The following is a 12013-nucleotide window of genomic DNA, read 5'->3' on the forward strand; positions in this document are numbered from 1 at the left end:
TGTCTGATCTCCTGCATAACCCAGGCCAGAGAATGGATCTGACCCTCACCACTGTAGTATCTGAGCACCTCACAATCATGCCCAGCTTTCACTCTCCCAGCAGCATCCTCCCCACGTTACAGACAGGGAACCCTGACACAGAGGTGAAATGACTTGCCCAAGGTCACACTCAAGAGTCTGTGGCAGAGGTAGGAACTGGCGCCACATTTCTTGAATGCCCCTCTGGTGCTTTCATGACTAGCCCATCCAGCCTGGCCAACAAGAGATAAACCTGGGTTGTTGGTGCAGTTTGGCAAACCAGTCTTCTGCTCGGGGTTGAAAGCAGAAAGCGGGGCGGAGGTTGGGTTGCTTTTCAGCATGATGCATGTATCTGAAACAGCCTTATAAGGAGGTGCAAATTTCAGTTAACAGAAACCTTTCGGTATGCAACATGCCAGGAGTATGCTACTAATAGCCCATGTAGTAAATCTTTGGCTGGGTCTAGACTACAGACACGGGATGTGACTGGAGTGCAGGGTGACAGACCCACGCTAGCGTTAATCTAGTGAGCTCAGGTCCTGGAGCAGCAAAGCCACAGCTGCGCGGGCCGTCCCACAAGTTATTATCCAGGGTTCCGGGTGGGTTGAATCTCCTGCTGCTGCAGCTTCACTGCTCCGGGCCCTGAGCTAATAGGATTAAAGCTAGTTCGGGTACGTCCCACCCCGTGACCCCAGTGTAGGCGTGCTCGTGTTTTCCTTCTGTCTACACTGCAAGCAGTGGATAGATCTGGGGTCTTTGTTCTGTGGAACACTGACCCTAGTGCATTAGCACGTGGGCCAGATTTCCCAAAGAGTCCAGCACGTTGGGCGCACGCCGGGCATGAGGCTCTTGTGAAAATCTGCCCCAAAGTATCACGACAGGAGCGTCTGGCTGCTGAGGGCATCAAAACTCAGCCCAGAGGAAGAGATACGCAGTGCAGCTCCACCGGCTCCGATGGAACTCGGCTGATTCACTCCCGCCGAGGATCCAGTCCATAAATCTGCCTATAACGCCTAGAGAGTCAGCCAGGGGGTTCAGCAGACAGTGACGCTGAGGTTGGATCCTGGAGGGGAGGGATTTGCTCACCTGGCCTTTCCCCTGGGCTGTTGTGTGACATTGTCCGATTGGTCGTCTCAGCCTCTGGGTTACAACTAGGTACCTCTATGGAGCTAAATATCCTAAGGGCTCTGTCTGCTCCACACAGGAGAACCCAGTTCCCTGCTCCAGCTATTAAGCTTCCCTCCTTCCCTGAGCCAGAAAAAAGAACCCAGGAGTCCTAGCTCCCAGATCTGTGTTTTAAGCACCAGACTGGCCTTCCCCTTTATGAATAAGCAGCAGTGAGACTGGATGAATCCTGAGTGAAAACATCCAGGAGAAACCCAGTGGCCTTGCCACCAGGCTGGGGAGCTCGCTACAGCTCTGCTTCGGCCAGCGGTTCCCGACCCAGGATGCAAATGACACACGGTACAAAGATTCCTGAGCCAGAAGGGGAACGTGGAGAAGCTTGTCAGCTCCGAGCTGGGTCAGAGACAATTTGGGGTCCAGTCAAACAGGTGTAAACTGGCTCATTACTGGAACCAGGGAAAACCCCTCCCCACTCCTGCCTCCACTGCACAACAGGAGCCCCCAAGTCACCTCCAGCTCCTGATTGAAACAGAGCCTGTTTCTGTGAAGTTTAGTAGTTCCCAGGCCTTTCCGTGCTCCCTTGCTCGCCCTCCCCAGCTGGATTTCGCTTGCTCTGTGCATTAGGGAAACGAGGGAGCAGTTCTGCTGGGTCAATGTTTTTGTCCTGCTCTCCTTTGCTTCAGGGAGAGGAGGTCTCGTGTGGGGATTAGGCCATGCGGGGGCAAGGTTATCGGCAGCCGTGTATGATAGCAGAGGGCATTTGCCAGGCTAGTGGTGGGTTTCTCCCACAGTTCTGCAGGATTCAAGCAGTGCCCTGAGAGGCTCTGGGTTGGAATAGCAGGGGGCTGTAGGTCAGGACTGAGGGGTATCAGCAGAGCGGGGGGGGGCACAGGACTGGGGTTGCAGGGGGTTGTAGGTCAGGACTGAGGGGTATCAGCAGAGCGGGGGGGGGCCAGGACTGGGGTTGCAGGGGGTTGTAGGTCAGGACTGAGGGGTATCAGCAGAGCGGGGGGGGGCCAGGACTGGGGTTGCAGGGGGCTGTAGGTCAGGACTGAGAGGTATCAGCAGAGCTGGCGGGGGCCAGGACTGGGGTCGCAGGAGCACTGTGGCTCAGGGCTGAGGGATATCAGCAGAACTGGGGTGCACAGGACTGGGGTTGCAGGGGGCTGTAGGTCAGGGCTGAGGGGTATCAGCAAAGCATGAGGGGCCAGGACTGGGGTTGCAGGGGGCTGTAGGTCAGGGCTGAGGGGTATCAGCAAAGCATGGGGGGCCAGGACTGGGGTTGCAGGGGGCTGTAGGTCAGGGCTGAGGGGTATCAGCAGAGCTGGGGGGGACCAGGACTGGAGTCGCAGGGGCACTGTGGCTCAGCGCTGAGGGGTATCAGTAGAGCTGGGGGGGACACGCGACGGGGGTCACAGGGGCACTGTGGCTCAGGGCTGAGGGGCATTGGCAGAACTGGGGGTGAGGGGAGCCCAGGGGCTGGACTAGTGGTTGGGATTGAGGGGAATCAGCAGAGCTTGCCATACACCCCTGCTCTGTAGCTGGCTCTGTCCCTTGCTTTCAGGAGAACTGAATTCACCCCTTTGCTTTCCCGGGGGTCACACTAGCCCCTGCTCTAGCCCCTGGCTCCCTGGCTGCGCAGCTTCCTCGCACTGTGTGTCCTCCCCTGACTATATCTGCTGCCCCTTAACCCTGGCCTGCCCCTGCATTCTGTAAGGAGCCACAAAGAGAGAGCAAGGCCTGGAACGGAGGGAGCCCAGCTAATGGCAGGGGCAGGGCTCCCCGTTCTCTCCCTGGCTTGGAGGAGCAGCTCCTTCTCCTGCTGTGGGGAGAGACAATTTGCTTGGACCCTCAGCCAGCCCAACGGCAACCCTGAGCCGTCGAGCCTCCAGGAGTCTCTTTGGCTGCCCAAGCTGTTCATCTGCCATTTGAGTCAAATGCAGCCAAGGCCCCTCGGCCGCCCCCGGCCCTGGAATCTGGGTCTGGACAGAAATGGAGGAGGTTTGTTTTTCATGCTGATGAGCAGTGCCAGCCCTGCAACCCCAGATCTGCAGGTGCAGTCGTGCCAGGGACAGTGCAGGCCACTTGCCCCTGGGCCAGGAGGCAGGAAGTCCAGTCTCTGGCTCAGTAAATTCACAGCCTCTCTGCTGTGGCAGCCAACAGATGGGATGGGCCACTAGGAATTGCATCAAGCGCCTCCAGCTCATCTCAGAGAGCCACGGCAGCTCCCGGCTCCCCTGCAGTTTCTAGAAAGTCCATCTCTTTACTCCCTGTTCTAAACCACTGAGTGGGGGTGCCCTGTATTGCCAAGCTGTTGCTGTGTTCTGCCCCAGAGGTGGCTGCACTCACTGCAGTGTTGGGTGAGGCCTACATCTTCCTGGCAGGTGTGCTGCAAAGCTTAGTTAGTTAATGACACAGGCAAAGTGCTTCCAGCTGCTCCCATGAAAGGCAGAGAATTTGCATGAATGACAGTGAAACAGGCATGCGAGAACACCCTGAAAGTAACTGGGTGTCTGTTGGGAGTCCCCGCTCGTTATATCAGCACCTAAGGGGCCCGACGGCAAGTCTGATTGGCCCCCAAAACCCAGGCACCAGACTGCATGTTCCAGAGTGCCATCTGCTGGCACCGTGTCTATTTACGGCTGGGCAGACGGAGCCCCCCTGTAACACTAGCATGACCCACCTGCCCAGAGCCCAGTTAGGACGACTCTCCTGTCTCCACTAAGCGCTTCATTTTTCATGCTCTCTGGAGTGGTACAATGTTTCAAGCTGCAGCCCACTGTTGCATTTGAACTCATGACCGAGAGGGTCTCTGTAGCCAGTCATTCCCCACCACTAAGCCCTTCACCCCTGGCCTCTCCCGCAGGCAAACATCAGACTCCAAGCACATCTCACCGTCGTTGTTTCAGCCAGGCCCATCCTGCCCCCCTCGTCCCCAGGTGGGCAACATAATCGTCTTGATGTAGCTCCAGTTACAGTCAGTGCCGCTCGGGCCAGCGGTGCCCTAGCAGCCCGGAGAGGTTACGCAGGAGACATTCCCTCTTTCTCTGCCTTTACAGCCCAACTCGCTTGTCCTCCCCGCTCCGCCGCCAGGAAGGAATCAATAACATTTAGCGCTGACAAATGAATAACATTTCTGAGCAGAGAGGAGCTGGTGGGACGTGGAGCTTTTAGCGTGGTTGGTAAAAACATGTCGTTGTCCCATGAAAAATGAGGCTGGTTCGGGGAAGGGTTTTAATGCAGCCGGATCACTTTGGGGAAGTTACTTTTAATGGAGATGGTGGGGAGAAGGTGATACATGCTGCAACGAATCTCTGACCGGTTCAGGATCTTTGACGCCATCCTGTGCATTGCAGCCGCTCTCAGGGTCGGGAGTAGAACTCAATCTTGCTCTGAAAGCGGGGGCCTAAACATCTTTAAGTGTTAGCACTATAGGGACAATGAAACACATTGCAGCAGTCTGATTCTATTCAACGGAGGGCAGCGGTGCACATTTTATACACATACATGCACACGTGTGTGCACATACTGACACACCCACACCCACGGCAGCAGCCAGGTGGTAGAACTACTTTGCATTTGTATAGCACCTGCCAGCAGAGGATCCCATAGTGCTTTGCAAACATTGAATGAAGTCTGACAAAATGCTACTTGGGACCGCGAGAAATCTGTGATCCTCATTTTACAGATAGATAAAGTGAGGCACTGAGAGAGGACCGGCTGGTCTCAGTGGGCAGACAGACAGGAGCATGAGATGGAGAATGGGAACGAGAGATGGGCAAAATTGGCACCGCAAAGCTCCCTAAACACAAGTAGTTTGGGAGGAGTTTGGCGAGGGTCTCCAGGGCCGATTCATAGACCTGGACTCTCTGCAGCTCCACCATCCTCCCTAGTGCATCCTGGAGGCTGGCAGCCTGGCAGAGTGAATCAGCATCACAGGCTGGAGTGTGATCAGCCTGCAGCCAGAGATGCGCAAGAGCCAGATCTGAGGGGCACAGGCCCTGGGTTTGCCCCTCAGTCTCCCATGTGGCTTTGCTGAGAGCTTTGTGCCCCAAAGGGAGATAAAGCAACCCCAACACCCCCAGCATGAGCCACAGCTGAACTCCCCAAGGGCACTCGCCATTTCAGGGTGGAGGGTGGCCCTGCCATCAGGCACTCCCGGCTTCCTCCTGCCTAGGGGGTGCTCACAAAACAGGGCAAGGGGACAGAGCTCCCCCCTCCCCACAGTCTCTAAAGCCGCTGTTTCGTTACATTCTCTTTTCAGGGTCCAGAACCAGCCTCCCAGGGCAGGAGCTGGAGCAGGGGGGAACTGGGAGCAGCAGCCTCGGAGTCTCCAGGAGCCGGGGTTTGTTCAGTCCAGGAGGATCACTGGAAGGCAGCCTTGAGATGGTGGTAGGTGCTGATCCTGGCTGGCGAGCCCCGTGCATGCTGCAGGGAGCTGGTACACATGGGGGCTTGCCCCTCAAGGCCTCAGCACCCCAGCAAGGGCCAGCAAATGATTTTCATACACACACCCCATCCTGTCCGCGCAGCTAGAGGCCCGACTCACCCAGCTTAGGGGATGACAACAGCAAACCAAGCACCAACGGGGGCTGCTGGGTGCATGGCCTGGAGGAGCAGCCCCTCCCTCCCAACCCTACATACTTCTTCATATGCCCATAGGGAGTCAGCCGGCGTTATGGAATGTTTAGAAGTATGTATCTTTGGGCTGGGGTCCTCACGTCCTGCAGGTACTAGCTCAGGACAGGGTCTGCACCCGTTCACTGGAGGAAGACATGGGCTCATACTCGTCTAGTGGGGACGGAAGCCCCGACGTGGGACTGGGCCCTGGAGAGAGTGTGTCCCTGGGGCTGGTAAAAAGGAACCAGATCAACTTGGAACTGGATTTGGTCCCCTTCAACCAGCTGCAGTGGCGCATAAGCCAGCCTCACCAGGCGATGGACAACACGCGTGTGCGGCATGCTATGTACATGTGTCTTACGTGCCTGCTATGCTTGGGAAGAACGAGACGTGGGAGAATGGGGCAGCTTGGAGCCACCAGGGTATTTTAATAGGATCCAGCTCGTTCGCCTTCCCCTAGGGCAGGAAGACAGGAGCTCCCAGAGTCATTGGAGGACAGTGGTTTTGGGTAAGATCTCTCCCTTTGCCAAGGGACCCCTCCTCTGGGACTCCTTACAAAAGCTAAACCTATGTTGATGGGTGTGTGCAGGATCAGGGTTAGAAGGGAGCTTCAGCTTTTGGCCTGGGAGCTTGGTTTACCCAGGATCTCAAACAGGAAAAGCTCTAAGGGAATTTAATTGTGACCTGCAAAGAGAGTTTCAAAGTTTGATTTATGTTCCTTTTTCAATTCTTGACGATGGATAGAGATGGCCTGAAAGGTTCTCCCCTACCTTGTCTGCCCACTTTTTATTTTGAACCTTAGAAATATCAGCCAGGTCAAGATTGGCTGTGATGGTATCACTGGAGGACTCCCCAGGGCTCTCAGGGATATATGCTGGGAACTGCGTCGTGTCTTTCGTTCAAACCTTAATTGGTTGTGGAACTCACTGCCACAGGAGTTTATTGGGACGAGGACCCTCACAAAGGAGGATTGAAACAGAAATCTACAGAGCTAACATAGATAATGCTAAAACAGAGAGTTTTGATATGAAAACCTCCTGCTTCAGGGCTCAAGCTAGTCTCTAACTATTAGGGGTTAGGATGAGGACTTCCTGTGGAGTAGCGTATCCCACAGAGCCTGTACAGGGTTTCTTGTCCCTTTCTCTGAGGAATCTGGGGCTCCTTACTGTTGGAGACAGGCTACTGGATGAGATGGACCTGGAGCCTACATTTAACTGAAGGGGGCGGGGTGCTGAATCTTTAAAGATGTCCTTTCTCCAAAGTGCTTATTGAACAATAGAGTTAAATAGAGAACTAACATCAAACGAAGTCTTAAACAGTGTGACTTGAAATCTTTTCCTCTCTTGATTGCTAAACGCTTGCCCTCTTGCACTGTCACCATTTCACTCATTTTCCAGTTGCACATAGGCTAAACAAGACCTTAATTTCTAACATTAAAAAAAACCTCATGCAGAATTTGTAACCCTCTCAGCTTTTTTTATCCACCATAAAGAACGAAAACAAAGCACTATGTTCTTTTCGCTTTGCAGGCCACCTTTGCACTATGTTTATTGGGCCAACAGCTATTGCCTTAATCACTCTATAGTGCCCAACCTTGGAATTAAACACCTGATCAGAACATATATGGGCTATACCATCTGGTCATGAGGGGAGAGGTTCGGGGGGGGGGAAGTTTTGTGTGCTAAGGACATTAATGATAAATAAGTCCTGCTAATTCTGTGTAAGGCATGGGAGAGGTTAAAGGGGCGGGGTTCCCTAATGATTTACCTGGCCTTTGGGATGGGTTGCATATTCCTTTGTCCATGGACACCCACATAAAAGCTGACTCCCTGTAGCTGGGTGCTGGGCTCCTGTACATAGCTGGAGTGTTTTCTCTTTAGTGACCAGATGCTCTAGGGTTAAGTGAAATTTGCAATGATCAAGTGGCCTTGCTAATTCCATCTTGGGCTGAGACATCTTCTGAGCAAGGCTGTTTGGAAGAGACTATTTTAAACAGAAATGGCAGGAGAACTAACTGTCTTGTGTGAAAGGGACCCTCTTACGCCTTATTTTAAGCAGACAGATTTTCTTATCCAAAGTTACTAATGCTCCCTTTAATTGTTAAACCTGAAACAGCTTTTTGAATCCAGTTCTGCCTTGCATTGGCTGTGCCATTTCCTACGTGTGTTCACCCCTGAGATGGGCTGGGAAGCAGGAGCTAATACAGTCAGGCTTGCTATCAAGGCTGTAGAGTCTGTGCAAACTTCTCCAATGGGCCTGGGTTTTGTAGCAGACTCTGGTGTCCACCCTTGAGGCCAAACCTGAGTTGTGACGCATTTGAAGGATCCTTGTGCTCTTACAGCATGTCTGTCTCCTACACCCACCTGTCCACCTCTGGCTTTTGGCGTGGACTGGTTGTCCGTGTTTCACTTGCCCTGATGAAACTGGGTTGTGGAGGGTTATTTTTACTCCATGTGGATTGCAGGCAGTTTGCAAATTTCATCTTAAAGGCATGACTTCATGCTGTCCCTTTAAAGTGCCAGAAGCAGGTGTCACTTCCCTAGCCATCTAGCCAAAGCATTTAATCTTGGGATGCCTACATGGAGTCACTCCACTAAGGGGCTGACCCCACAGCTCCCTTGGCCTCAGGGGGAGCAGAAGTCAAACCTATGCAATCCACACAAAAAAAAAAAGCTTCTGCAGCCACCTTAAAGCTCCTTGTTCCAGCCTTGCTGGGCGTGTGAGAGACCTGGCACAGCTGAGTCATGTACCCAGGGCTGAGAGGGGGCCAAGTGCCGCCCTGGTTGCACAGTTGAGATGTCATGAGCAATGTGCCCAGTTCACGCACCTGCTGCTACAGAGGTGGAGCCGCCCGTGGATGGGAGTGGGGGTCATTCCTTCCTCTTGGGCTGCCCCGCCGAAGACCTGGAGTGAGTGAAGGATCCACCGCTGAAGTGCCACAGAAGACTCGGAGCACCGCCCGGTGAGTACAAGCCCCGAGTGTTTTTATATTTATGTAACAGTCATCCCTGCCGGGGCCCTGTCCAAACTGTTCAGATAGGGCCCCGCACTTCCTAAAGCCGGCCCTGTGCACAGGGAATGTGTGCGGCGGCTGCCATGCGTCTATTGCAGGGGTTGGCACCCGATGGCACTGAAAATCATGCCGATGCGGCGAGCTGCAGGGTCCGCGCTCCCCGGCCCGAGCGCAGCAAGGTGCCACCCCCGCCTTCCCGAGAGCTCTGCCGCGGCGCTGCGCTCTGAGCGTCGGGGCGGGGCGGCCACAGGGCTCCGGGTGAGCGAGCAGCCTCATGATAAGGGGGGCTGGGGGGCAGTCAAGGGACAGGGAGTGGGGTGGGATCCCGGGGGGTGGTTAGGGGTGGGGGTCTCTGGAGGGGGCAGTCAGGGAGGTGGGGGTTGGATGGGGGGGTGAGATCCTGGGGGGGTGGTTAGGGGTGGGGGTCTCTGGAGGGGGCACTCAGGGAGAGGGGTGGGTTGGATGGGGGGGTGCGATCCCGGGGGCGGTGGTTACGGGGTGGGGGTTTCTGGAGGGGGCAGTCAGGGAACAGGGGGGGTGGGATCCCAGGGGGTGGTTAGGGGTGGGGGTCTCTGGAGGGGGCAGTCAGGGAGCGGGGGGGTGGGATCCCGGGGGGTGGTTAGAGGCTGGGGGTCTCTGGAGGGGGCAGTCAGGGAGCGGGGGGGGTTGGATGGGGGGTGGGATCCTGGGGGGTTGGTTAGGGTTGAGGGTCTCTGGAGGGGGCACTCAGGGAGTGGGGTGGGTTGGATGGAGGGGTGGGATCCCAGGGGGTGGTTAGGGGTGGGGGTCTTTGGAGGGGGCAGTCATGGAGCAGGGTGAGTTGGATGGGGGGGTGGGATCCTGGGGGGTGGTTCGGGGTGGGGGTCTCTGGAGGGGGCAGTCAGGGAGCGGGGTGGGTTGGATGGGGGGGTGCGATCCCGGGGGGGTGGTTAGGGGTGGGGGTCTCTGGAGGGGGCAGTCAGGGAGCAGGGGGGGTGGGATCCCGGGGGGTGGTTAGGGGCCGGGGGTCTCTGGAGGGGGCAGTCAGGGAGCGGGGGGGCGGGTTTGATGGATGGGGGGTGGTATCCCGGGGGAGTGGTTAGGGTTGGGGGTCTCTGGAGGAGGCAGTCAGGGAGTGGGGTGGGTTGGATGGAGGGGTGGGATCCCAGGGGGTGGTTAGGGGTGGGGGTCTCTGGAGGGGGCAGTCAGGGAGCAGGGTGGGTTGGATGGGGGGGTGCGATCCCAGGGGGTGGTTAGGGGTGGGGGTCTTTGGAGGGGGCAGTCAGGGAGCAGGGTGAGTTGGATGGGGGGGTGGGATCCTGGGGGGTGGTTAGGGGTGGGGGTCTCTGGAGGGGGCAGTCAGGGAGCGGGGTGGGTTGGATGGGGGGGTGCGATCCCAGGGGGGTGGTTAGGGGTGGGGGTCTCTGGAGGGGGCAGTCAGGGAGCGGGGTGGGTTGGATGGAGGGGTGGGATCCTGGGGGGTGGTTAGGGGTGGGGGTCTCTGGAGGAGGCAGTCAGGGAGCGGGGTGGGTTGGATGGAGGGGTGAGATCCCAGGGGGGTGGTTAGGAGTGAGAGTCTCTGGAGGAGGCAGTCAGGGAGTAGGGGGGGCTTGGATGGGACATGGAGTCCCGGGGTCTCTTTGGGGGGGTGGATAGGGGTCAGGGGACAGGGAGCACGGAGGGTCCTGGGGGAGCAGTTAGGGTTGGGGGGTGGTCTCTGGAGGGGGTGGTCAGGGGACAAGGAGCTGGGGGGGTTGGATGAGTCGGGAGTTCTGGGGGGTCCTGTCAGGAGGTAGGAGTGTGGAGAGGGGTTGGGGCAGGCAGGGAGCAGGGGAGGGGATTGTATAGGTCCAGAGTTCGGGAGTCCTGTCAGGAGGTAGGGGTGTGGAGAGGGGTTGGGGCAGGCTGGGAATGGGGGGGGGCTTTGGATGGGTCCAGAGTTCCGGGGGTCCTGTCAGGGGGCGAGGAGCGGTTAGATAGGCAGGGAGTCCAGGGGGTCTATCTGGGTGCAGGGGTGTGGATAAGAGTTGGGGCAGTCAGGGGACAGGTAGCGGGTAGGGTCCTAGGGGGGCAGTCAGGGGATAAGGGGCAGGGGTCCCAGGAGGGGGTAGTCGGGACAAGGGGGGGGTTGGGGGTTCTGGGGGGGGGCTGTCAGCCCTCTGCCCTGAGCCCTGACCCCCCCCCACACACACACACAGCCCTCTGCCCTGAGCCCTGCACCTCCACACACCCCCAGGTGCCTGCCCTGAGCCCTGTACCACCCAGCCCTCTGTTGACTCTTTCACCCCCTCATGACCCCAGCCCTGACTGGCACCCCCACACATACCCAGCCCCCCTACCCTGACACCTTCACCCCCCTCACGTCCCCAGCCCTCTGCCCTGACTCTTGGACCCCCCACATCCCATGCACCCTACACATCCCCATCCCAACCCTGAGCACCAAATGGGAGCCCCTGCACCCCTCACACTCCCACCTGCACCCCTCACACCACATGGGAGCTGCCCAGGTGAGTGCCCCCACACCCAAACCTCCTGCCCCAACCCTGAGCTCCCTCCTTCATTCTAGCTTCTGGTCAGACCCTTCACCCCCAGCCCTGTGCTCGGTCCACTCCCACCCTCAGCTCAGTGCAGAAAGAGGAAGAGAATGGGCCAGAACCAGGGAGAAGGTAGGTACCCACTGTATGTGGGCAGGGCTGGGACCCCAGACCGGCACCGGGCTGAGCGGGTCCGGCAGCTGGGATCTCGGCTGGCAGGAGCCGGAGGATGGAACCCCTGAGCGGCAGTAGGCTGAGCCGCTCAGCCTACTGCCGGTCTGGGGTCCCGGCTGCTGGCCCCGCACAGCCCGCTGCTGGTCTGGGGTTCTAGCTGCCAGACCCTTCCCAGCTGGAGTCCTGGCCACAGGTCCCACTCAGCCCACTGCCAGCCTAGGTGAACAGAACCCCAGACCAGCAGCGGGCTGAGCGGGCTGGTGGCATAAGATCATTTTAATTTAATTTTAAATTAAGCTTCTTAAACATTTTGAAAACCTTGTTTATTTTACAATACAACACTAGTTTAGTTACATAATATATAGACTTGTAGAGAGAGACCTTCTGAAAAACATTAAAATGTATGACTGGCACGCAAAACCTTAAATTAGAGTGGATAAATGAAGACCGCTTCTGAAAGGTTGCCGACCCCTGGTCTATTGTGTCCTCTCCCTCCATTCGTGCTGCCTTGTTGAGTGTGAGGCCACATTAACAACGTGTTAACCCTTGA

At 56.9% G+C, this 12013-nt stretch overlaps 1 protein-coding gene across 4 annotated transcripts in view; it reads left to right on the forward strand.

Moving 5' to 3' along the window:
* The window catches only part of LOC127039232 (interferon alpha-inducible protein 27-like protein 2A), a 28255-nt gene that overhangs the window by 10008 nt on the left and 6234 nt on the right, over positions 1-12013 (forward strand). For 2 of the 4 annotated variants that reach the window (XM_050932574.1, XM_050932577.1), the window contains exon 1: positions 6064-6271. Coding sequence is in view for 1 of the 4 variants with exons in the window: in XM_050932575.1 (XP_050788532.1) it covers positions 5530-5535 (6 nt within the window). In the remaining 3 variants the exon portion in view is untranslated. Of the gene's footprint in view, positions 1-5407; positions 5536-6063; positions 8726-12013 lie in introns of those variants that run through there. The other 2 variants (XM_050932575.1, XM_050932576.1) reach the window with 2 other exon arrangements.

This window comes from Gopherus flavomarginatus, chromosome 22 (assembly GCF_025201925.1).
Source record: "Gopherus flavomarginatus isolate rGopFla2 chromosome 22, rGopFla2.mat.asm, whole genome shotgun sequence".
NCBI lineage: Eukaryota > Metazoa > Chordata > Testudines > Testudinidae > Gopherus > Gopherus flavomarginatus.